The sequence below is a fragment of the Bos taurus genome, chromosome 15, assembly GCF_002263795.3.
Source record: "Bos taurus isolate L1 Dominette 01449 registration number 42190680 breed Hereford chromosome 15, ARS-UCD2.0, whole genome shotgun sequence".
Lineage (NCBI taxonomy): Eukaryota > Metazoa > Chordata > Mammalia > Artiodactyla > Bovidae > Bos > Bos taurus.
Genome location: NC_037342.1, coordinates 22,475,507 through 22,501,530, shown reverse-complemented (window position 1 = coordinate 22,501,530; position 26,024 = coordinate 22,475,507). Strand labels below are relative to the sequence as shown.

The 26,024-nt window shown below is 37.0% G+C and overlaps 1 protein-coding gene across 1 annotated transcript; it reads left to right on the top strand.

Moving 5' to 3' along the window:
- Nucleotides 1–18: 18 nt before the first annotated feature.
- Nucleotides 19–25,566, top strand: IL18 (interleukin 18). The gene is given in 6 exon segments (NM_174091.2): nucleotides 19–159; nucleotides 16,636–16,722; nucleotides 17,624–17,635; nucleotides 21,696–21,830; nucleotides 22,638–22,771; nucleotides 25,322–25,566. Coding segments are annotated over 5 exon segments (582 nt in total). The 5' UTR covers nucleotides 19–159; nucleotides 16,636–16,643; the 3' UTR covers nucleotides 25,544–25,566.
- Nucleotides 25,567–26,024: the final 458 nt, after the last annotated feature.

Sequence of the window (26,024 nt, the reverse complement as noted above, 5' to 3'; positions counted from 1 at the left end):
TCGGATCCGGACCGGCAGACAGTTCTGCTCTCCAATGCTTTCAGCGCTCCTGGCTGCCTGCTTCTGCTGCTGAAGGCGCTGCCGTCTTCTGTAAGGAAAAGAAAGGGACCTCAAACCTTTCATATCACGTTTCCTCTCCTAAGAAGCTATTGAGCACAGGTAAGAAATATCATTACTTGCTATTTAGAAACTCAAGTATGGAGATGGGAAGTGATAAGATAGAAAAGCGATTGAGAGGAATTTAACTTCTCTCACATCACTATGATGGAAGACTAGTTGGTAACAACATAAGGAACATAGCATAGTCAGAGGAAAATCTTTTTCTCTCTTTCAGCCACTCTTGGAGAGTATCACTTCAGAGGAAATGTTCTCAAACATCTTGATCCCATGACCTCTTGATACTCCTAAAAATTATTGAGGATCCTGAAGAATTTTTGTTTCTCTGGGCTATTTATTGTATTACTGTCATTTGCTATATTAGAAATTAAAACTGAGTATTGTAAAAAATAATGACCTGTTTATTTGAAGATAACAATAGGCACATGACATGTTAGCATAAATAACTAAATAACATTTTAAATTATGGATAACTATATATTGCAAAAAAATCTGCTGTGAAGAGTGAAATTGTTTTCACTTTTACAAATCTGGCCTAATAAAAAAAACAGGTGTATTCTCATCTGCTTCTGCATTCAGTCTATGCAATATCACACAAAATGTAGCCCCTGGTAAACTCTATTGTGTACACTTATGAGAGTGAAAATTACAAATTACATCTTAGAATTATTATGAAAATTTCTTTGACCTCATGAACCCCCAAGAATCACTGCTTTAGAATATTAAAATAAATAAGCTTCTCTTTAAAGGGAGCCTCAACTCTGAATCAACTATTTTAAAAACAAACAAAAAATTAACACGAAATCTTGATGGAATCTGCATCAGCACCCTTATGCTGTGCTACATTGGACCATATTATAGCATTCCCCAGGAGAATTTTATTTCACAGCAAGGAAAGGGCTGAGTAATATCTTCATTTGGAAGTATGAATAACAAAAATAGGACACTTAAATTCTTCTTTATGCCATCTGTGTATGTGTGTTAGTTGCTCAGTTGTGTCTGACTCTTTGCAACCCCATAGACTGTAGCCCACCAAACTCCTCTGTCCTTGGAATTCTCCAGGCAAGAATACTGGAGTGGGTTGCCATTCTCTTCTCCAGGGTATCTTCTCAACCCCAGGATCGAACCCTGGTCTCCTAAATTGCAGGCAGATTCTCTACCATCTGAGCTACCAGGAAGCCCATGCCTGCTGCTGCTGCTGCTGCTGCTGCTAAGTCACTTCAGTTGTGTCCAACTCTGTGTGACCCCATAGACATCAGCCCACCAGGCTGTCCTGCCCCTGGGATTCTCCAGGCAATAACACTGGAGTGGGTTGCTATTTCCTTCTCCAATGTATGAAAGTGAAGAAGTGAAAGTGAAGTCGCTCAGTCATGTCTGACTCTTAACGACCCCATGGACTGCAGCCTACCAGGCTCCTCGGCCCATGGGATTTTCCAGGCAAGAGTACTGGAGTGGGGTGCCATTGCCTTCTCCAAAGCCCATGCCTACATGTAGCTATCTCAGTCAGTTCAGTTCAGTTGCTCAGTGGTGTCCAACTCTTTGCAGCCCTATGAATTGCAGCACGCCAGGCCTTCCTGTCCATCACCAACTCCCAGAGTTCACTCAAACTCATGTCCATTGAGTCGGTGATGCCATCCAGCCATCTCGTCCTCTGTCGTCCCCTTCTCCTCCTGCCCCCAATCCCTCCCAGCATCAGAGTCTTTTCCAGTGAGTCAACTCTTCGCATGAGGTGGCCAAAGTACTGGAGTTTCAGCTTTAGCATCTTTCCTTCCAAAAGGAACACCCAGGACTGATCTCCTTTAGGATGGACTGGTTGGATCTCCTTGCAGTCCAAGGGACTCTCAAGAGTCTTCTCCAACACCGCAGTTCAAAAGCATCAATTCTTCGGTGCTCAGCTTTCTTCACAGTCCAACTTGATATTATGGACAAGCCAGATTTAAAAAGATATTTTGAAGGAAGATAGAATAGCTATCTCAAATTCTATTAAATCTTCCTTCAAAATATCTTTTTAAATCTGGCTTGTCCATAATATCCCTATGTAAATATTATGAATTCTTATATTAATTCATTCATGAATTCTTATCATAGTTTCACAGCCTGTCTCTAGTCTTTTTCGTCGTGTCATTGCCAGCTCAGTAATCTGCTTTCCTATTGCCTAAGAGGTTAAATATGTTCTATGTGATTTTTCCAAGCCCTCTGTAGTCTAACCCACCCTACCTTGTGTTCACTGAAGGACAGCAGAGTTGTTCCACTACAGTCAAAAAAATATCTCCATTCAGTCCACCTCTTACCACAGTATGGTGTTAATTATCACCTAAATGCTCTTCCTTGTACTCCATCTCTTCAATCAAACAATCAGGATTAAATTCAATTCTCCTTTTCACACAAGGTCAATCCAGCAGTTCTATTTTGGCTTCTTGCTATGAGTCTGTATTTAACAGTTGATTGTATACTGTATACCTTTTATCATTTAATATTTACCTAAATTTTTACCTGAGTCTTCTTCCACTCCCCACCTCTACCATGCCCACATACTTACCTTCATTAAGATGGCAAAATCTTGAAGGACAAAATGACTTATAGAACTGAAGAGTTCTATTTTGACCTTGTTGCTGTCGAGGTGATCAACTACCTGATTTTAGGGAATTAGTTAGGTAACATGCTTCCTCATTGCATCCCATACCTATTCCACAGAATTGGAATTCCACAGCAAAGGTAAACGTAATCATTATTACTTTTCAATTTCAAGACATTTTGACTTTTAATCTGATAGTATGTTTTTAAATTCCCATTGGTTTAATAAAGCTGGTTATATAATAAATATTCCATTGGTACGTATTGTTTTTGAATTATGAGGAAGTGGTTACTAGGGTGTTTGCCACATATTAATGGCTCTTTCTCTGCTACCTTAACTAGAATCTAGAATTATAGACTGCTGGAGCTGGGAGAAAAAAAAAAACTCAAATATTGACCATTAAACACTCTCTTGTCCAAATGAGGAAACTGAGGCCCTCAGAATTAAATGATTTACCCCAGAAAAGATTGGAACATATGTGGTTTAATCACCATTTATGATAGATGAATGATTTTCTACCATTCACTAGCCTCTGGCTAGTTTCCAAGGCTTGTATAACTAAAACTTTTTATTGATGCAAAGAATCAATTATCCCTGCATATTCCTGGAAGGATCTGTCTGGAGTAGTTTATAACTCTTTAAAAAGAAAAAGTTAATAATCTCGGAATCTTAGCCTGAAATATTCAAAGCATTTTTATCTGATGCGACTTATAATTTTTATAGATTAAAGAAAGCAAAGGAACATGGATGAGAAAGGAAAAGAGGAAAATTGAGGGCAGTGGGAGAGGAAGAAGAATACTTGTAATCTAGATGTTTTAAGATCTAACAAAAAAAAAGTGCTAAGAAAATAAAGAATTCAAAAAAAACACTTGCATGAAATAAAAGAGAAAGTGAAACTATTAATACTAGAGAAAAAAAGGAGAAGAATATTTGAGAAATTCTATTTTTAAAAATCTGTCTTCAGACCTCCCTATTCTTTCCTTTTCTTAGTGGCTTTCGGATGGAGTTTAAGTTTTTTTGTTTTACTTTTTTTTGGCTGTGTCAGGTCTTAGTTGCTTCGGACTCTGAAGCATGGGATCAGCAATTGTGGCTCGTGGATTTTGTTGCTATGCAGTCTGTGGGATCTTAGTTCCCTGACCAGGGATCAAACCCATGTCCCCTGCATTGCAAGGTGGATTCTTAACCACTGGACCACCAGGGAAGTCCCAGAGTGAAAGTTTTAAGATAGAAAAAAAATTTCTACCAGTCTCTTTACACAGTGTTGTCATGGCAACAAGGTTTATCATAGCAAACATTTATTTAACATTTTTTGAGCTCCTACTGTGTGATAAACTCTTTCCAGGTGTTGAAGATTCAAAACCCAAAAGGCATCTCATTGTCTTAAATAAACTCAGATTGAAGATGGGCAGACCTATTTGTAATCAAAGTAATCTTAATTCAGGGTAATAAGAACCAGTTTAGAAGCATGAACACAGGGAGGGCGTTTTGGCCATGATAAAAGAAGGATTAGCTAAGTGTGGAGGAGTCAGTTTTCCTGGAGGAAATGTTTGAGCTGTGACTTAAAGGATAAACAGTGAAGAAGGGTTTGGCAGGCAAAAAAGGGAGGGGAAATTTTGGCCTGATGGGAAATAACTGGCTGGACAGTGGAGTGAGGGAGAGTCTGAAAGGAAGAAAAGCAAGGAGAGGAAATTTAAATAGAAGATATGAGAAATGACAAAGGCTAGATTTAAAATAGTGCTGGTGGAGATGGAGAGGAGACACCAAATTCTAGGCACATTTCTGAGTTATAATCTATGGTATTTTTGAGACAGGAGAAGTTTAAACAAAGGAATTGAGAAGAACTCCCAGGTTTCAGTTTCCTTGGGTAGGTCGTTCGTGTCTAACTCTTTGCAAACTTATGGACTCCTCCCAGGCTCCTCTGTCCGTGGAATTTTCCAGGCAAGAATATTAGAGCAGGTTGCATTTCCAACTCCAGGGAATCTTCCACCCAGGGATTAAACCCGCATCTCTGTGTCTCCTGATTGGTAGGCAGATTCTTTACCACTCTGCCACCTGGGAAGCCCAGGTTTCAGTTCGGGACAGGTTATTTGGACATACTTGAGAAGGTAATTCATTAGTACATCCTACAGTTGGGACTGTGGATCTGGAGCCAGAAATTGTAATTTGCAAGTTATATATCCCCCAGTAACTGCCACCCTCTCTCTTTATGGTTAAACTTCCTAAAAGAACAGTTTATATTCAATGTCTCTACTTTTTTTTCATCCCATTCTGTTCTAGATCTTTGTCCACTTGCCTTCCCTTCCTCCACTTTCCCTAAACTGTTCTACTGATATCAAAAATTTCTAATTGCCAAATTCGATGAACAAATTTAAGCTTGTATCTAAATTATGGACTCTGCAGCTTCTGACTCCAACCACCTGCTTCTTGTTGAAGTTCCTTTGTTTTTTGACTTCTGTGATACTTATCTCTTAGATTTGCAAAACTGATTTAATAATTTTCTACTCAAGCCTGTCTTTCATTCTGTTTTCTTAATGAGGTAATCACTCAACAGTTTGCCCAGAAACTTTGAAGTCATCCTCAGTTCCTCCTTTTTCCATTTGAGCTGCAACTAATCAGCTAAAAAATGCTGTTTAATCTCTCTTGAATCATGCCTGCAGCCACTGCCTTAGTTTGTAGCCTCATCAACTCTTAACTTGTTCAAACTGTTTCTACAGCTGTTTTCTGGCCTCTGTCCAAATTTATTAATATCTCATCAAATCTATTTTATATACTGGTGCCAGAGAGAGCCCTTTGAAACATAAATTTCACCATGTCTTTCTTCTACTGAAAATAAGTCAGTACTTTCAGAAAAAAAAGTTCAAGTTCTTTAGCCTACTCTCCTTTTCAAGCTTTTGGCAAACTTAACTACACTGCAAATTGCGTTTATTTGAATTGAACTAGGTAGAATCAAACTAATTTAAAATAAAAATAATAATCTCACTTTATAGGCAAAATGAAATGTGTGAACTCCAAATTAAATAGTTTGTTTAGAATGATAGTTTCAAAGCTGGTAGGCCAAGTGAGTTGTGAACTGCTAACTCTATTGCCACATAGAAGTGTCTCTTCTACCTGGTAAAAACATCTGCTTTCACGTTGGCATATTGTAAGTGAGGCTATTCTTTAAACATCTCAGAAACTCTTGAGACAAACAGGTTATTGTGGCATTATTTTTATTATAATTTTAGATATTTATTCATTCATTCAGCAAGCATTTATCAGATGTCTGCTACGCACCAGGTTCACAAAACTGAAGCTGATGATATTCCTACTCTTAAGGAATTTACATTCTAACAGGGGAAAAAATAATAAAGGATATATTTACAAACCATGTTAAAATATTTGAGGCCATATTTTTATGAAATTGTCTAGAAGATATAATTTTCTTTGGAAATCTCAGCCAGTTATTTTCAATATCCCCACCCCTGCTTTGCCTTGATACCTTTCATCAAGGCACTTAGATATTCCAAAAGCTCATTCTTTCTCTTGTTTTTTTCTTTAATTGGAGGATAATTACTTTACAATGTTGTGTTGCTTTCTGCTATACAGCAACATGAATTAGCCATAAGTATATTTATATATATGTATATCCCCTCCCTCTTGAGCCTCCCTTCTGCCTACTCCCACCCCACCACTCTAGGTCATCACAGAGACCAGGCTAAGCTCCTTGTGTTATACAGCAGCTTCCCACTATCTGTTTTACATGTGGTAATGCGTATATTTCAGTGATACTCTCTCAATTCCTGTCGTTTTTTTAATTTAAACAATGTTTATGGAGAATCATGTGGGTCTCTAAAAAATAAAATAAATGTAAAGTAAAAAGCATACATATGTGTATATATGCATATATGTATGCTTATATATTATATATGAACTGAATCTAGATAAAACTGTTAAATAGCCACCAAATGGACAGTCAGTTCAAGATGGTGGCCTCACAAGATCTTGAACTCACCTCCTGCCACAGACAACAGATCTACAGTTACATATAAACCATTCCCTCTGAAAAAGACCTAAAAACTAGCTGAAATCTCCTCCACAAGAAAGGATAATAGAGCCACATCCAGATGGGTAGGAGATGGAGAAACATGGTTTCACCAAGAACCCCCCTTATGGTGCAGCAACCCACAACAGAGACTGATAACATAAAGCAGAGCTATTCCCTGAGGAGCAAGAAGTCAGTGCCCCACATCGGGCCCCCCAGCCCTTGAGAACTACACCAAAAAGATAAGCCCCCAATACATCTGGCTTTGAAAATCAGTAGAGTTTATATCCAGGAGAACCACGGGGCTATAGGAAACAGATTCTGCTCTTAAAGGGCTTGTGTGCAGATTTATTTACTATAGGACCCATCATAAAAGTAGCAGTTTGAAAAGCACCCAGACCAAATGTGAAGGAAGAGTTATTTGCTAATCTTAAAGCATCTGAGGAAGGTGCAGGAGCTTGTTAGTACTCTCTCCACCTGGATGAAGACACTGGCACGTGCTGTTTTGACAATTTCCTTCTATCTTGCTAGCACTGGCACAGACGAGTGCCATCTTGGCACTCTCCCTATAATGTGCTAATACCACTGGGCACACTGCACCCCCATATTTCTCTCCTGGCCCTGCCAGGGCCCGGCAGGTGTACACAGCCCACATTGGGCAATGCTCCTAGACCTCTTAATTTAGGTGGCTGGAGGGAAGGCATTTCTAGGTCCCATGAATCTGAGACAATCAAACGGGGAGTTCTCAGAAGACTACCACCCTCAGGGTGCTGCACAGACAGCAGACTGAAATATACCTCCAGTGTCCCTGTGAAAAGGGACTAACGACTTGTCCTGGAGCTTCAGGCTGAGGAGCACACTTCACGTTTATCTCATCTAAAAGCCATGGAGGAACCATCTCTGCACTCATCTTTGGCTTTGCTGCAGTTCACTGGCACCTACGAGAAAGGATCTCACACACACAATGATAGCCCTGGTTTTTGCCAACTGTAGTCAAAAGGACACCTTCAGATGGCCAGCTCTGGAGGCTAGCAGAATTTATCATTGCAGTCCCACAGGGCAATATATATTTACATACCTTAAAAACTGCTGCCTGGGAGTCTGGCTTCTAATCAGCCTGAAGCTAGGTGATAACTGAGGTCTCTCACTCTGAAATACTCACAGGTCCCTCAACACTTGGGACCTCTCAAGAATAAATCAGGCGGCATATACAACCACAAAGGTTGAGTGACCGCCGAGAACTAAGGCAAGGTTAAACAATAAGGTTCATCTTTACACAAGGTCATGCCTTTAAGGCTAGGAGAGAGAACTATTTTGCCTAATATATAAAAACAAATACAGAAAGTCAAGCAAAATGAGGAATGAGAGAATATGTTCCAAAGGAATGGATATGATAAAACCCCAGAAGAAAATCTTAATGAAATGGAGATAAGTAATTTACCTGATAAAGATTTTAAAGTAATGGTCATAAAGATACTCATCAAACTCAGGAGAAGAATGGATGAACTCAGTAAGAACCTCAACAAACAGAATATAGACAAAAGTACCAAACAGAAGTCACCGACTGAAGAAGACAACAGCTAAACTGAAAAATACACTGGAGGGACTCAACACCAGACTAGATGAAGCAAAGAAAGAATCAGTCATCTAGAATACAGGGCAGTGGAACTCAAACAGAGCAGCAAAATAGAAAACAAATTTTAAAAAGTGAAGTTAAGGAACCAGTGGGACAAACATCAAGCCAAATTGCATTCACATTACTGGGTTCTCAAAAGGAGAAGAGAGAGAAAGGGGAGCAGAAAACTTATTTGAAAAAATAATAGCTGAAAACTTCCCTTACCTGGGGAATGAAACAGACGCCCAGATCCAGGAAATCCAGGGAGTTTCAAAAAAATAAAAATCCAAAGACACCAAGACACATTATAATTGAAATATCAAAAGTTAAAGAGAGAATCTTGAAAACAACAAAAGGAAAAGCAATTTATTACATACAAAAGAAGCCCCATAAGAACATCAGCAGATTTCTCAGAAGAAAGTTTGCAGGCCAGAAAAGAGTAACATGATATATTCAAACTGGTGAAAGGAAGAAAACTTCCAAACAAGAATACTCTACCTGGAAAGTCTTATCATTCAAAACTGGAAAAAAATAAATAGCTTTTCAAACAAACAAAAGCTAAAGGGGTTCATCTCCACTAAACCAGTCTTACAAAAAATGTTAAAAGGACTTTCTTAAGCCGAAAAGAAAGTGCACTAATTAGGAACAAGAAACAGATGAAAGTAAAAATCTCATTATAGAGGTAAACATATAATAAAATTAGTGGATTAATCACTTACAAAGTTAGTATAAAGATTAAAAAACAAAAGTAATTTTTAAAACTACAAAATAACTAATTAAGGGATATAGAAAGTGAAAATTTTAAAGTGTGACATCAAAACATAAAATGTTTGGGGTAGAAATGAAAATGTAGAGTTTTATAATACATTCAAACTTCTTATAAACTTAAAATATGTATTTTTTATATAAGCTGTTTAGATATCACTCTCGTGGTAACCACCAGGCAAAAATCTATAGTAGATACATACAAAAAAATGAGGAAGGGATCTAAGCATAACACTATAGAAAGTCATCAAACAACAGAGAAGAAATCAAATGACAAAACAAAAAGGAATGATAAAACAGGCAGACAGGCAGAAAACTATTAACAAATTGGCAATAAGTACATACCGATCAATAATTATCTTAAAAGTAACGGGACTAGGTGGGATAATTTGAGAGAATAGCATTGAAACATGTAATTACCATGTGTAAAATAGATGACCAGTGCAAGTTTGATGCATGAAGCAGGGCACCCAAAGCCAGTGCTCTGGGACAACCCAGAGGGATAGGGTGGGGAGGGAGGTGGGAAGGCAGTTCAGGATGGGGGTACACAGGTATATCCATGATCGATTAATGTTGATGTACGGCAAAAGCCATCACAGTATTGTAAAGTATTTATCCTCCAATTAAATAAATTTTTTAAAAAGTAAGGGGACTAAATTCTCTAATCAAAAGACAGAGAGTAGCTGAATGGATAAAAATATAAGAACCATCTATATGCTGCCTACAAGACTCATTTCAAACTTAATGGATATATAGAGAACATTCTGGCTAAAAACAACAGAATACACCTTCTTAAGTGCACCCAAGTGCGTGTGGAACATTCTCCACTATAGATCGTATTTTAGGCCACAAAAGAAGTTTCATGAATTTAAGATCAAAATCATGTCAAGCATCTTTTCTCATCACAGTGGTTTGAAAATAGAAATCATCTATTAAAAAAATGGAAAACTCACAAATACATGGAGGTTAAAAAACATTCTATGAAAAACCAAAGGGTCAATGAACAAATCAAAAGAGAAATTTAAAAATTACCTTGAGAGAAGTGAAAATGGAAAATTAACATGCCAAAGCTTATGAGATACAGCCAAAGGAGTTCTAAGAGGGAAGTTTATAGTGATACAGGCCTACTTTAAGATACAAGAAAAATCTCAAATAAATGATCCTACTTTACAATTAAGGAACTTAAAAAAGAACAAATTAAGCCCAAAGTCAGCAGAAGGAATGAAATAATAAAAATCAGAGCAGAAGCAAGTGAAATACAAACTAAAAAGACAAAGTGCATGCATGTGTGCTCAGTCATGTCCTACTCTTTGCAACCCCATGGACTGTAGCCCACCAGGCTCCTCTGTCCATGGAATTTTCCAGGCAAGAGTACTGGAGTGGGTTGCCATTTCCTTCTCCAGAGGATCTTTCTGACCTAGGGATCGATGGAACCTGTGTCTCCTGCATCTCTCGCACTGGCAGGCTGGTTCTTCACCACTGTGGCGCCTGGGAAGCCCAAAAGATAACAGAAAAGATCAACGAAACCAGGATCTGGTTCTTTGAAAAGATAAACAAAATTGACAAACCTTAAGGAGACAAGAAAAAAAAGACAAAGAACTGAAACAAGATCATAAATGAAGGAGCAGAAATTACAACTGATATGAAGAAATACAAAAGATCGTAAAACACTTATGTAAACAATTATGCAGCAACTAACCAGACAAGCTAGAAGAAATGGATAATTTCTAGAAATACTCAGTTTTCGAAGACTGGACTGAATCAGCTATCAAAAAACTCCCAGCAAACAAAAGTCTAGGACAGAAATGTTCACTAATGAATTCTACCAAACATTCAAAGAAGATTGATATCAATCCTTTTGAAAGTGTTCCAAAAAACTAAAGAGAAGTGAGTGCTTCCAAACTCATTTTATAAGGCTACCATTACCTTGATACCAAAACCAGACCAGAAAAAAATTATGGACTAATATCCTTCATGGGTATAGATGCAAAAATTCTCAACAAAATATTAACAAACCAAATTCAACAATACATTAATAGGATCATATGCCATTATCAAGTGGGATTTATTCCAGGGATGCAAGGATTGTTCAGGTCCACAAATCAATGTGATACACTAGATTAACAAAATAAAGGATAAAAATCTTTATGATCATCTCAATAAATGCAGTAAAGTATTTAACAAAATTCAATACCCTTTCACACACACACACACACAAAATCCTCAACAAAGTGAGTATAGAGAGATCTCACCTCAACATAATAAAGGCCATATTTAACAAGCCCACAGCTAACATCGTACTCAACAGCAAAAAGCTGAAAATTTTTTATTTAAGATCAGGAACAAGATATGTATACTCACTATTGCCAGTTTTATTCAACACAGTATGGGCCCTCCTAGCTAGAGTAATTCATCATGAAAAAGAAATGAAAGATGTCCAAGTTGGAAAGGAAGAAGTAGAACTGTCACTATTTGCAGAAAGCATGATTTTATACATAGAAAACCCTAAGACTCCACAAAAAAAATTTAGAACTAATAAATGAATACAGTAAAATTGCAGAGTACAAAATCAGTATACAAACGTTGTTTTGTTATACACTAACAACAAAGAACAAGAAAGAGAAATTAAGAAAACAATCCCATTTAAAAACAATCCCATTTACATCAAAAAAAAAAAAAATACCTAGGAATAAACTTAGTCAAAGAGGAAAAGACCTATAATGCCGAAAACTATATGACACTGATGAAAGAAATGAAGGAGATCCAAATAAATGGAAAGATATTCCATGCTCATGAATTGGAAGAATTAATATAATTTAAATGTCTGTATTAGCCAAAGCAATATACAGATTCAATGCAATCCCTATTAAAACTTCAATGGCATTTTTCACAGAAATAGAACAATACATCCTAAAATTTGTATGGAACCACAAAAGATTTTGAATAACTGAAGCAATCTTGAGAAAGAAGAACAAAGCTGGAGGCATTATACTCCTGATTTCAAACTTTTAATACATTGCAAGCTATAGTAATCAAAACAGTATGATATTAGCGCACGCACGTGCACACACACACACACACACAAAACAGGCACATAGATCAATGGAACAAGACAGAGAGCCCTGAAATAAACCCACACATGTATGACCAGGTAATCTATGAAAAAGCAGGCAAGAATATACAATGGAAAACGACAGTCTCTTCAAATTGTATTGGGAAAACCGGTACCATGTTCAAAAACTGGCCCACTGTTTTACACTCTACAGAAAGATTAACTCAAAGTGGATTAAAGACTTAAATGTAAGACCAGAAACCATGAAACTCCTAGAAAAACACATAAGCAGACATCTCCTTGACATCAGTCCAGCAATACATATATATAGGCTCTGACTCCAAATTAATGAGACTATGTCAAACAAAAAAAACCTTCTGCACAGTGGAGAAAACTATCAACAAAAGTAAAAGGCAACATTTGAAAGGGAGAACATATTTGCAAATCATATCCAATAAGGGATTAATAGTAGTCAAAGTGTATAAAGAACTCGTACAACCCAATAACAGCAAAAACAACAACAAAAACCTGACTTTAAAAATGGTCAGAGGATCTGAATAGACATTTTTCCAAACAAAACATACAAATGGCCAACAGATACATTAAAAGATGCTCAGTATCACTAATCATCAGAAAGATGACTTATCATCTATATATCTTTCAAAATTATCAAAAGAATAAGAAATAGCAAGTGTTGGCAAAAATGTGTGGAAAAAGAAACTCTATGCATTCCTGGTGGAAATGTAAATTTCTGCAGACACTATGAAAAACAAAAAAAAAATAGAATTATCATATTTTTATTTTGTTTGCTAGTTATTTTATTCTAACTAGCAATTCTACTTCTGAGTATCTGATGAAAACAAAAACACTAATTCAAAGAGATATATTCAAAACTATGTTTCTTGCAGGATTATTCATAATAGGCAAGATATGGAAAATCCTAAAAGATAATGCTGCTAAAGTGCTACACTCAATATGCCAGCAAATTTGGAAAACTCAGCAGTGGCCACAGGACTGGAAAAGGTCAGTTTTCATTCCAATCCCAAAGAAAAGCAATGCCAAAGAATGTTCAAACTACCACACAATTGGACTCATCTCACATGCTAGCCAAGTAAAGCTCAAAATTCTCCAAGCCAGGCTTCAACAGTACATGAACCAGGAACTTCCAGAAATGTCCAAGCTGGATTTAGAAAAGGCAGAGGAAACAGAGATCAAACTGCCAGCATCCACTGGATCATAGACAAAGCAAAAGAATTTCAGAGAAAAATTTACTTCTGCTTCACTGACTATGCTAAAGCCATTGACTGTGTGGATCACAACAAACTGTGGAAAATTCTGAAAGAGATGGGAATACCAGACCACCTTACCTGCCTACTGAGAAATCCGTAAGCTGGTCAGGAAGCAACTGTTTGAACCGGACTTAGAACAATGAACTGTTTCCAAACTGGGGAAGGAGTACATCAAGGCTGTATATTGTCACCCTGCTTATTTAACTTATATGCAGAGTGCACCATGCGAAATGCAAAGCTGGATGAAGCACAAGCTGGAATCAAGATTGCCGGGAGAAATATCAATAACCTCAGATATGCAGATGACACCACCATTATGGCAGAAAGTGAAGAGGAACAATAGAGCCTCTTGATGAAAGTGAAAAGGGGAATGAAAAATCTGGCTTAAAACTCAACATTCAGAAAACAAAGATCATGGCATCCAGTCCCATCACTTTGTGGCAAGTATTTGGGGAAACAATGGAAACAGTGAGGACTTTATTTGGGGGGGGGGCTCCAAAATCTCTCCAGATGATGACTGCAGCCATGAAGTTCAAAGACACTTGCTCCTTGGAAGAAAAGCTATGACCAACCTAGACAGCATATTAAAAGACAGAGATGTTACTTTTCCAATGAAGGTCCGTCTAGTCAAAGCTATGGTTTTTCCAGTAGTCATGTATGGATGTGAGAGTTGGACCATAGAGAAAGCTGAGTGCCGAAGAATGGATGCTTTTGAACTGTGGTGTTGGAGAAGACTCTTGAAAGTCCCTTGGACTGCAAGGAGATCCAACCAGTCAATCCTAAAGGATATCAGTCCTGAATATTCATTGGAAGGACCAATCCTGAAGCTGAAGCTCCAATACTTTGGCCACCTGATGTGAAGAACTGACTCATTGGAAAAGACCCTGATGCTAGGAAACATTGAAGGCCAGAGGAGAAGGGGATGACAGAGGATGAGATGGTTCGATGGCATCACCGACTCAATGGGCATGAGTTTGAGCAAGCTCCAGGAGTTAATGATGGACAAGGAAGACTGGTGTGCTCCATGGGGTCTCAAAGTGTCGGATATGACTGAGCAACTGAACTGAACTGAACAGGAAACAACATAAGTATCCATCAATGGATGAATGGATAAAGAAGATGTGGTGTATATAATGGAATACTAGTCATTAAAATAATGAAATCTTGCAACAACATGAATGGACCTTGATAGTGTTATAACATAACACTCATTTATTTCACTTAGCAGTGAAATAAATCCAACAGAGAGATAAATACTATAATTTCACTTATATGTGAAATAAAAAAAAAAAGAACAAATGAAACAAAATAAAGCTCATAGAGAACAGATTAGTGGTCGACAGAGGGGAGGGGGAAGGGGCAGGCAAAATGAATGAAGGGGATCAAGAGGTGCAAACTTCAAGTTATAAATAAGTTATAGGATGTAAAGTACAGCGTGTGCACTATAGTCAATAATATTTTATTACCAATTTGAAAGTTACTAATAAATTATCCTAGAAATTCTTATCACAAGAAAAAAAATTTGCTACTGTACAGTAACAGATTGTTACTAGATTTACTGTGGTAATCATTTCACAATGTGTATAAATTTTCCATAATAAAAAGTAACAAAAGTAGGCACCAGATAACAATTAGTTTATATTAGCTTGATATGAGTTATGCATTGGAGAAGGAAATGGCAACCCACTCCAGTGTTCTTGCCTGGAGAATCCCAGGGACGGAGGAGCCTGGTGGGCTGCCGTCTACAGGGTTGCACATAGCAGCAGCAGCAGCAATATGAATTAAGTGTTTTCAACTGGGTTTTAATTTCCTCCTTCTATACATGTTTGGCCTCTAGCAAACTGTGCTAGAAAAAATTTGAGTCACCTCTAAGTATAGGTGTATAAACCAATTGACAACTTTGTCCTAACCGTCTTCCTTGGAGGACCAACCATAACTGTCCTGAGGGAGCCATGGACCTCTGAAGTCTAGAGTAGAATTTCTTAATCATTTCTGTGACATGGACCATCCCATGGCCAGTCTGGTGAGTCTGTGGAGCCCTTTTAAGAATCATGTTTTTATATGCATAAAATTAAATACTTAGGGTTAGAAAGGAAATCCTTCATAGTTAAAGAGTTACCAAAAAAATTTAACAAATTTTAATAGGTTTATATGTGAATCTTTATTAACACATTAAATAACAAGATGTCACGTTGAAAATAATAACTTCCATATGTTTCAAAGTAGTAATGAGCCATATTTCAAGATCTCTGCAACAATTATAATACAGTAAAAATATGTATGTCTATTAATGGTAGTCACAGATACTGTGAATAATACTGTGATTTGTTTCCTGCAGCATAATGGAAGGAACCATTAAATTTCAGTTAGAAGTTGGTGAAAATATTTGTGTGGTTTTTTTCCCCCATCCAAGTTCACAGATTTCCCAGACTTAGAACCCTTGCTCCATAAACAAAGATCTGAAAGGATATACAGCATTTTGGAGTGAGGTTGGGTGGGGTGGAACAGAGGAAAAGAGAAAAAAAATTCTTGGCATTTTCAAATTCTGTATTATTTGATTTTTTTTAACAGAAAGATTGTATTTATGTATTACTTGTGCTAAAAGCATAACATAGTCCAATCCAGACTCCAGATCAAAAGCTCCTCTGGCTCAGAGAGGGAGCCATCAGATGCAGAGCCTTCAACCTCCTTCTACCTCACCCCCACTCCCAGGCAGAAACACCATTTTTAGCATTGCCTCACCTTTAGCACTTTGACAGTGAAGTCACAGTCTTCAGTCTTTCACTCACAGAATCCCATTGGTTGTAAGGCAGAGATGGAACCAGTCCCTAGTTAAAGGACAGGATTAGATATGTTTCTGGCATCCTATGTTTATACTGATAATATATGTATATTTCCAACAAAATACTGGAATAGTAAATCAGTTCAATAATGGACTACTTATCCTCCTTTAAAACACTGTTTAATGAGAATATACTTCCATTATCTAGATTTCAAATATCTAATGGTTTGCAAGAGAACATTTGAACACATGCATTCATAAACTGAAGACTCCTGGCATTTATTAAATGTCCAGAGTGTTCATCAGCATGCTGGACTTCTGAAATTGGAGGTAGAACAAGGCAGTAAGTGGTAAAAGGTTCCTTTTGTGTAAAAGGAATAATCACTACCTATTAACAGATGACTGTTTGCTTTCATTAGGCATAAAGATGGCTGCAGAACAAGTAGAAGATTATTGCATCAGCTTTGTGGAAATGAAATTTATTAACAATACACTTTATTTTGTAGGTAAGTTCAAAACATATTTAAACCAAATACAGGGTTTAAATACATGTATTCAACTAGAGTTTGAGCAAGCTCCAGGAGATAGTGAAGGACAGGGAAGCCTGGTATGCTGCAGTCCATGGGATCACAAAGAGTCGGACACGACTGAGCAACTGAACAACAATTCAACTAGAAAAGATGTTATAGGCAAACTATTAAGTCACTTGTTTTTTGTTACCAGATTCCATTGTAATATACACACTTCTCTGGAAAAAAATATTGGGCCTCCAGAAATTAATCATAGTATGTCCAAGGTCCCAATACTTTGTCCTGCCACCTGTCCCGACATTTAGTTCATAGTAGCCCACCCAGAAGGTGGCTGCAGGTACATGTCATGAAAATCCCACAAAATCGGATACATTTGGGTAATACAATTTCCCAAAGCAAAACTGGCAAATTACATAAGAGATATGTATCTTAAATCTAGAGTTCTGTGAGTTATTTTTTGTAAATACGTTTGACAAATAGAAACAGATTCTTACGATTAATCTTCCTTGGGCAGTTGGGGTTCACTTGAAAGCTTCTTAGAAAGTTCTTTGGTGACTTTCCATCAAAGCAATAAATTTAAGATTAAAAGCTATCACTTTATAAAATTTCTTTTTAGCTACAAATTTAAATTTATGAAACCTAGATTTAGGTTTTATACCTACCATACCCGAGAACATACCAAGTCTAATTAGCTTCATTTTATGGGAGCTTTTGGATGATTATATATTTTTATGGAGGCCAGCAAAGGCCATCAGCAGTAAGACATGGGTTAAAGAATACAGAGGGGCAGAAAAGAGTAATAGAAGGGTTTGTGAGAGGACATTCTGAGTTGAAATATAGAATTAACATATTTTGTTTCTTTTTTTTCCCCCTTTAGCTGAAAATGATGGTAAAGTATAACTTTATTTCTCTTTCTTTGCAAAATAAATAGCTACTTGAGTAAACATCCATAATACCATTCTCAGCTGATAGAAACTGATACCAGTCTATTTGAGAAGCTAATATTCCCTCAAAGGAATGTGGACTCACTAGCACTGCCTCGGAATAAAGACAACTATAAGGGATACAAAAAAGAATTTCCAACAAAATATGTTTCTCCCAGCTTAGGAAATTCTCAGCTATTAGAATCTCCAAAATAGACCTTGCCTGTTACACAGATCCTGAGATTAGCAGAAAGTCATGGGTTCTCTGGTGTATATAGGAACAGGGTACTGAAGAATGAGAATTGTTGCCTAAAATCAGGAACATCTTCCTTCTTTAACCCTCCCCCTCAGAATGGTCTGGAAAGAAGCCTGGCAGGCTCCCAGGGTGCAGGCAATTCTGGAAGTAGTGGAGAAGGGGGAAGGTAGAGCAGACAGACCAGTGAGGCTAAGTCAGTACATCTTCCTAAGAAGTGAATGTCCCCAACCCTTGTCCCTCTGGCATTCAGAGAGCTTCATACCCATATAAAGCCTATGATCTTCTAACAGACCCCCAAATTATTCAAGGTCACCAGTTTCTCATACTTTTCCTTAAAAATAGCACTTTCCCCATTCTTAATGTGATCCCTGCTAGACCAAAAATAGAAAACAGGAACTTTTGAAAAATGCTATTCCTTCAGGTTTCTTTCTCCAGATTTATTGAGATACTATTGTCATATAGCTCCTCATGTTTCTGAAAGATTGCTCTACACCTTTTTACTTGATTCAGCAAGTACTGGCGTCTGTATCTCTGGTGCTATGTTAAGCACTCCGATACAATGGTGAGCAAAACACAGTTCTAATGGGAGAAGCAGGCACATTAGGAAGGCAATTGGAATGTGGAGTGTTACAAAGGCCGGGGATGCCATGGGAGCACCTAGAAGGGCACCTAACTTGGTCTAGTTGATTCTGGGAGGGCATTTTGAAGGAGGAACAGAATTGAAAAGTCAATAGGGGTTAGCCAAGAGAAGGTATTCTGGGCAGAGAGATGAACACATGCAAATATCAGATGCAAAAGAAAGCGTGGCATGTATAAGGACTCGAGTTATTCAGAATGGGAATAGAGCGGCAGTAGGAAAATAATGAGAGAGGAATGAAAAATAGGATGCAGATCCATAAGTTTCTCTTATTCTGATATATGGAATCTCAACCTTATGTTTGGGTTTTGGGGATTCATTAAGCACAATATGTATGATGTAGGATACAGATTAGTTCTCTGTAACAAAGAGATCCCAAAATATAGTAACTGGATAAGATTTAAAAAAAAAAAAAAAAAAAACTTGAATATAAAGCCAAGTAGGCAGCAGTTCAGTATTATTATGACTGGATACAGCCTGATGATATTGGAATCTAAACTTTTTCTTTTTCTCTTCCATCATCCCCTAGTTGTTGAAGTCATCTACATACTTGAAAATCTTCATCACACTTCCCGAATCTATATCCCAGCTAGCAAGAAAGTGTTCAAAATAAGAGGAAGACAGGTCTACTCTTTTCAAAGAAAGGCTCTATTTAGAAGTTGTAAACATTAAGTCCACTCATATTCCATAGACTCAAATTTAGTCATATGGCACAAACAGCAAGGGAAATATGGAAAATATAAACTTTATTCAAGGTGACCATGTCATTCATTAAAATTGAAAGATAACATGATCATCTCTCTGAATGTTAACTTTAGTTAAGATTGAATTTTAATTCCTTCAGCTTCTATTCTGTAAAGAATTGTCGTGTGGACAATAAAAGGGGGCTGCCAATTAAGAGGCTATTACTGTAGTCCCTTTAAGAAATGATGGTGACATGAATTCAGATAGGCACAGTGGAGTGCCATTGAAGAGCTCTGAATGGATTAAAAACAAACGTGGAAAAATCAATAGGACATGGATTTTGAAAGGGATGGAAAGAAAGAAAAGATGATGCCTATGTTTTTTCACATAGGCAATTTGTACTAGTCAGTGAAATAGGAAACAGGAGGAAGAGCAAGGTGGAGAGGTTTGAGAGGCAAAGAGGAAGACAGATAATAGATTTAGTGATGGTGAATGATGATCTTATCTGTATGACTTCCTAGTGGAGATGTCCAGTAGATTTTTGGACATGTGGTTCTAAACTCAGGATAAAAAGTTTGGGCTGCACATGATGTGAGAGACATATAGAAATGTTATCTGGAGCTATAAGAGTAACAATGACAAATTGGAGGAAATGCGTAACATGAGAAAGTAAAAGTCATGGACTAAACTCTGAGGAATACCTATATTTAAAGGATTCAATAGAAAGAGAAGCTAATAAAGAATAGAGCAGAGTAGCCAAAGAGGAAGAAGAAAAACAGAGAATGCCACGGAACCCCAGGAGAGCATTTCAAGATGGAGATAATAGGCACTGTGTTGAATTTTGCAGCCTTGAAAATCAAGAGCCAGAAAGCATCTATTATAATTAGCAACAGGGAGTTTGGTGATCTTGGTGAAAGCAGTTTGATGGAAAGATGGAGCCAGTGAGTAGAAGCTTGCAATGAGTAGAATTGTGAATGAAAAGTAAGGAAATGATACATACAATTCTTACCAGAAGCTCAGCTACTACAAGGAGGAAAGAAACAAGACAGGCTTTAGAGTGGGATTCTGTTGATGGAGGTGCTTTAAATCTCAAAATGAAAAGCTTTATGTTGTTCTGATTATAAAAATAATTTGTTTATAATAAATAACTTAGGCAATGATTATAAGAAAATTAAGAAAAATTAAAACATGAAAATAACCTCAAAATATTCATTGCTATTATTTTGATATTTTATACATCTATATTAATAAAATACCATACTTAAACTTCTTTTTCTAATATAATATACATAGACATCTTTCCATGGCAATTAATGATTATTTTAAATTATAATTATACTAAATTCATGATAATTCATATTAAGGAAATATCAAAATCTATTTAATCAATTCCCGACTGATGAACATTTAAGTTGTGTCCAGTTTGTTTCTATTACTAAAGTCATCCCATAGGGACTTCCCTGGTGGTCCAGTGGCTAAGCTCCACGCTGCCAATGCAGGGGGCCTGGGTTCAATCCCTGGTCAGGGAACTAGATCCCGCATGCTGCAACTAAGAATTCCCACGACGAAGATCCTGCATGGCCAAATAAATAAAAAATTAAAAAACAAAGTCATCCCATAAACATTCTTACAGAGAAATATTTACACGTTTGTCTGCTATTTCCTCAGGATAAAATCCAGGAAGTAAAATTGCTGGGTTGATGGAAGAGAGGGAATGATTGACTCATTGAAAGTACATGTTACACACAGATGAATTTAGCCTTCGATACCAGAAGAGGCCCCCTTTTCACATATCCCTTGGGACGAGAAGGGTAGAGGAAATAAGAGGTGATGCCTTAGTTAAGTTTGTAAGTGAAGTAGCAGGAAATCATTTGCTGAAAGTGAAAGCAGAGACGATGGTGTAGAGATCCTGAGGAGAATAAAGAAGGCTTGAAATTGCAGCTATGGACTATAGAAGAAATGCTGAACCAGAAAAGAAGGTTCGTTATAGCACCAATTTGTACATTTGTATGACTGATTACCAGCAGTGCATTCAGCAGCAGGTTTAGAGTTCTGCAGTGGAAAGACAAATGAGTTTGGGATTTAAGACAGTGTCAAAAGGGTATAAATGATGAATCATGAGGTCCAGGCTGCATAGAGAAGGAAGGAAAGACAGGAAGAAAACCAAGAGTCAGGAAAACTAGACAAAGTGAAAGAAAAGTATTAAGGAGACTAAAAAGATAGGAGATTGTGGTCAAAAGCAGGATATTTGAAGATTTAAAAAATAGAGTGGTTCTGAGTGATAACATGAATCAAGGTGCCCCTGGAAGTCCATTTAAAAACACTGTACAATTTTATCTTAGCTTCTAATACAGAAAATTGTGATTTTTATTAAAAACTTGAATGTGTAGTATGCCTATTTGTAAATTTGGGAAAAAAAATTTTTAATATGATTTCATGTGCATTTTAGAAGACCTGGAATCAGATCACTTTGGCAAACTTGAACCTAAGCTCTCAATCATACGAAATTTGAATGACCAAGTTCTCTTCATTAACCAGGGAAATCAACCTGTCTTTGAGGATATGCCTGATTCTGACTGTTCAGGTATTTTTAATATACATTTGTAAATATGGAAATAACAAGCTACTTCTTCTTATTCCATTTAACTGCTTACATTTTCTGTGATAGACAGTAGCTTACATGAAAAGTCATAGTGGTTAATATCACTGACAAGAAACTTATAGGGAATCCATATTTTTTAGTTGGCCTGAAAAAATGATGCAATAAAGACAGTGCTAGGGGTCATGCTGTTTGAACCTATCCTTGGATCATCAATCCCTTCACTGTAATAGCATTAACTGTATGTGATCTCCATTGAGATGGATCCTTAATACCTGCTGGTGATAGCTGAACCTGCTGATAACATTTTCAAAACTAAACATTAAATATAAATATATAAGCACTTCAAGTAAGTCTGTCTTCCACCAGAAATTTAGAGTGCCTTAGAAAATGTGTAACTTTACTGTGCCTTCCAGGGTATGAATTTCAAATATGAGCCTTTAGGCAGAGTTGGAAAAGTGAATGGTGCACTCTTGAAAAATGCTGAATTTTTATCTTAACAGATAGAGCTTTAATATTCTATTTAGTGTTTAAAAGTTAAAGACAATTTTTTAAAATTCAGAATATTTCTAACACACTTTAAAAGCTGCTGTATTTGTATTATAATACATACTTAAATATGTTTTAAAGAATGTATGAATCACTGTATATAGTCTCCTGCTAAGTGGCTGAATCTCAGAGTATGGGATTGGAAATGAGCCTATTAAGGATTATCTTTTGACTAACTCCCCTAAATACTTATTTGCAAAAATTCTTCTAACTAATGTTCTCATTAATTAATGTTTGTTTCAGATAATGCACCCCAGACCATATTTATCATATATATGTATAAGGACAGCCTCACTAGAGGTCTGGCCGTAACCATCTCTGTGCAGTGTAAGAAAATGTCTACTCTCTCCTGTGAGAACAAAATTGTTTCCTTTAAGGTAAGACTGAGCCTTAATTTGTTTTAGTCATATTTATGTGCAAAATTAGAAAGCCCGAATATCCCCAGTCCAACCTTTTGTCTGGACAAGAATAGCAAGAAGTAGAGAACCATTGAAATAGTTACTGAAAATTGTTAAGCTCTTTAACCTACTGTAGTAACATCATAGTTTTTCAGAGTTTGCCATAGGGAAAGAGGGTCTTCAACACTTGTTTCCTAATCCAGGTCTTCTGAATAATCAACCTATAGATTAACAATAACACAGAATAATTTATGAATTATTTTATTTTAAGAACTGCATGTGATTTTCCAGAATAAGTCCTGCTACAAGGAATGAAGTTAATAGTTCCTCTGTAAACCCTCTACTGTGTAAACTATGATGATAATATTTTAACCCCTAATCATTTTGTTCCTACTGCTTAGCCTAAGTCTTGCTATAACCTTGCAACATAACATTCAGTTGATATATATTATTTTTAATGTTAATCTAAGTGAACAAAATTAATAGGATCAATTGTAAAGCAATGGTATGATGTATCTCAAAGCCAGATATAAATTCTTTTTGGCCACTGCTTTTTTCTCTATTCTCCATCATCATTTTTCTCTATTTTTTCCATTATTATTAGATAAACAACCAACTATAGATATGGGTTGATTCAGAAAACTTTCCTCCCAATGAGAGCAGCCAGGGGATGCTCACATATTGGCAGTATTTCAGAAGTGAATCTCATGTCATGAAGACTTTCTGAGTGGAGATTTGCCAATAAAAAACTACAATAAAGATCACCCAGTTCCCACTGAAAGTTAGAGTAAGACCTTCACAGACGTGCAAAGGAGCAACTTGGAACAGAGGGAAAAGCCACATTAAAATATAATCCAAGTAAGATCAGTGCATCTGTAACAAATACAGCCCCCCCGCCCCCCCCCCCCCAAAAAAAAAACCCTTAGCCATTCCCTTCCAAGCTCAGTTACTGTAATGTCTTTAGAAGCCTGGAGGTGGACAGGCAGGGTGGAGAGGATTCAGCATGTTGTTACTTAGCAACAAAATCAGAAGGGAAAGGAGGGAGATGGCCAAGCTCAAGCTATTTGGGATAGAGAAAAACTAATTCAGCTGCGAGACAGAATCAGAAACTGAGAAAAGCCTGATCTATATGTAAGTGGGGACTTCCCATGGTCAAGAATCTGCCTGGAATGCAGGAGACCCAGGTTCAATCCCTGGGTTGGGAAGATCCCCTGGAGAAGGGAATGGCTACCCACTCCAGTATTCTTGCCTGGGAAATCCCATGGACAGAGGAGCCTGGTGGGCTACAGTTCATGGGATCACAAAGAGTCGGACATGACTGAGCAACTAACTCTTCACTTTCACATGTAAGTAGACACTTACTGAGAGACTGGGGACAGTGTCAGGAAGATGAAAATAATGCTTGGCAAATAGTAGAATGGGAGAACTAGTTTATAGTGTCATTAAATTAGATTCACACTTGTTGATAAGGGACAAAGATCAAGCTCGATTTATAAAGATTTATACGATTTATAAATTCCAGTTGAGAAGTCTTGGGGGAAAATCCAGGTCCTTTCAGGCATCTAAGGAGGATACCGGGATGCTGTTTTGGGTTTGGAGGTCTCTGTCAGTCCTTGGTTAGGATCATGAAGATCTTTGCTACCAGAGGGTGAAAATAAAGTTCAAATATTCTACTGGTTCTGGGATTAACATGGAAAGAACCTGAAAAGGTCCTCACATTTTCTAGTCCATCCTGAAAAGTAGGCATGATGCACTAAATGGGAAAACCACAGGCAGTACTGTCAGTTAAGTGACCAGCAGGGTTATAGTTTCAAGGGATCTAGCCATTCTTTGGAAAACTCCATTCTGCCACTGAGACATAGGAATCAGCATCTGACCTCCCAGGGCAGGGGCCAGCCAAGAGACAGACTACTTTCAGGACAGAAATTCAGGACTACTATGGAAATGAAATGCTTGGCAGGGAAGCCCCAAAAGTTGCTGACCAAGACCTGGAACAAGTAACAGGTCTATTTATAGCCGGTTTCAGTTCTTGTCTCCACTGAAGGAAGCAGCTGAGGTTCCTGCTCCTTCCTGTCTCTCCCACAGTTGGTTCACAAACTGGAGCTACCCTAGGCTCATGGCTGAAGGTCATCAATGTCTACAGTTGTGAATGGTTGAAGAAGACAGGAACTGATATTAGCCTGAAAAGGCTGTGGTCTTGGCTGGAACTCCACTTCATCTTGAGCAGATAATGGACTCCACTGAATGGAAAAGGAGAGAAGGAAATCATCTGATGGATATATTGGGAAAAACAGAGGCCTGGGCCTAAATGCGCATTACATAGTGGGGAAAACCAAAGTGGTCAAGAAGAATGGAAGATTAGAGATTCAGAGGGAGAGGAGATCAGTATTCCTACATTCAGAGATTTTTTTTTTTTTCTTAATTCTTGAGAATATAAACTTCTTTAGTTCTGTGCAATATTTCAAAATAAACTGTACATATTGAAATCGGTCATGTCCTAAAAAAATTAAGCAATTTTTTTCTTTATAGGAAATGAATCCTCCTGATAACATTGATAATGAAGAAAGTGACATCATATTCTTTCAAAGAAGTGTTCCAGGACATGATGATAAGATACAATTTGAGTCTTCATTGTACAAAGGGTACTTTCTAGCTTGTAAAAAAGAGAATGACCTTTTCAAACTCATTTTGAAAAAACAGGATGATAATAGAGATAAATCTGTAATGTTCACTGTTCAAAACCAGAACTAGATATTAAAATGATATAGTTTGAACTGTCTGAGATGTCTGAGTTTTTACTTTTCAAAAAGATTATGAGTTTGAACATGTAATTATAATGATAAAATGAATAATGATCTCAAAGATGTCACTGAAAAATTAATAATAAGCTTTTGAAAAATTAAATTGACTTCCTCTCATCCAGGTGAATAAAATATCTGTATAGTGTAAGAAGAATGAATAGTTTAAAAACACATTGTACAGTGTTAACTGGAAAATAGATTATATTCAATAGAAATGTTTTGAAACTTTGGGGTTATTGGTCCTAATGATGAATAAAACTGATACTTGAATTTTCTAGTTTTCAATAAGTAATTAAAACCTTAAAGGTTTTATAAAGAAACCACTTCACTTGACTAATTTTTGTATTCCTTTCAAAGTCAGGATATCTTTAAAAGTCAGATTGATCCTGAATCTGGCAACATATAAAAAGAATTATGCAGTCTGGTGAAGT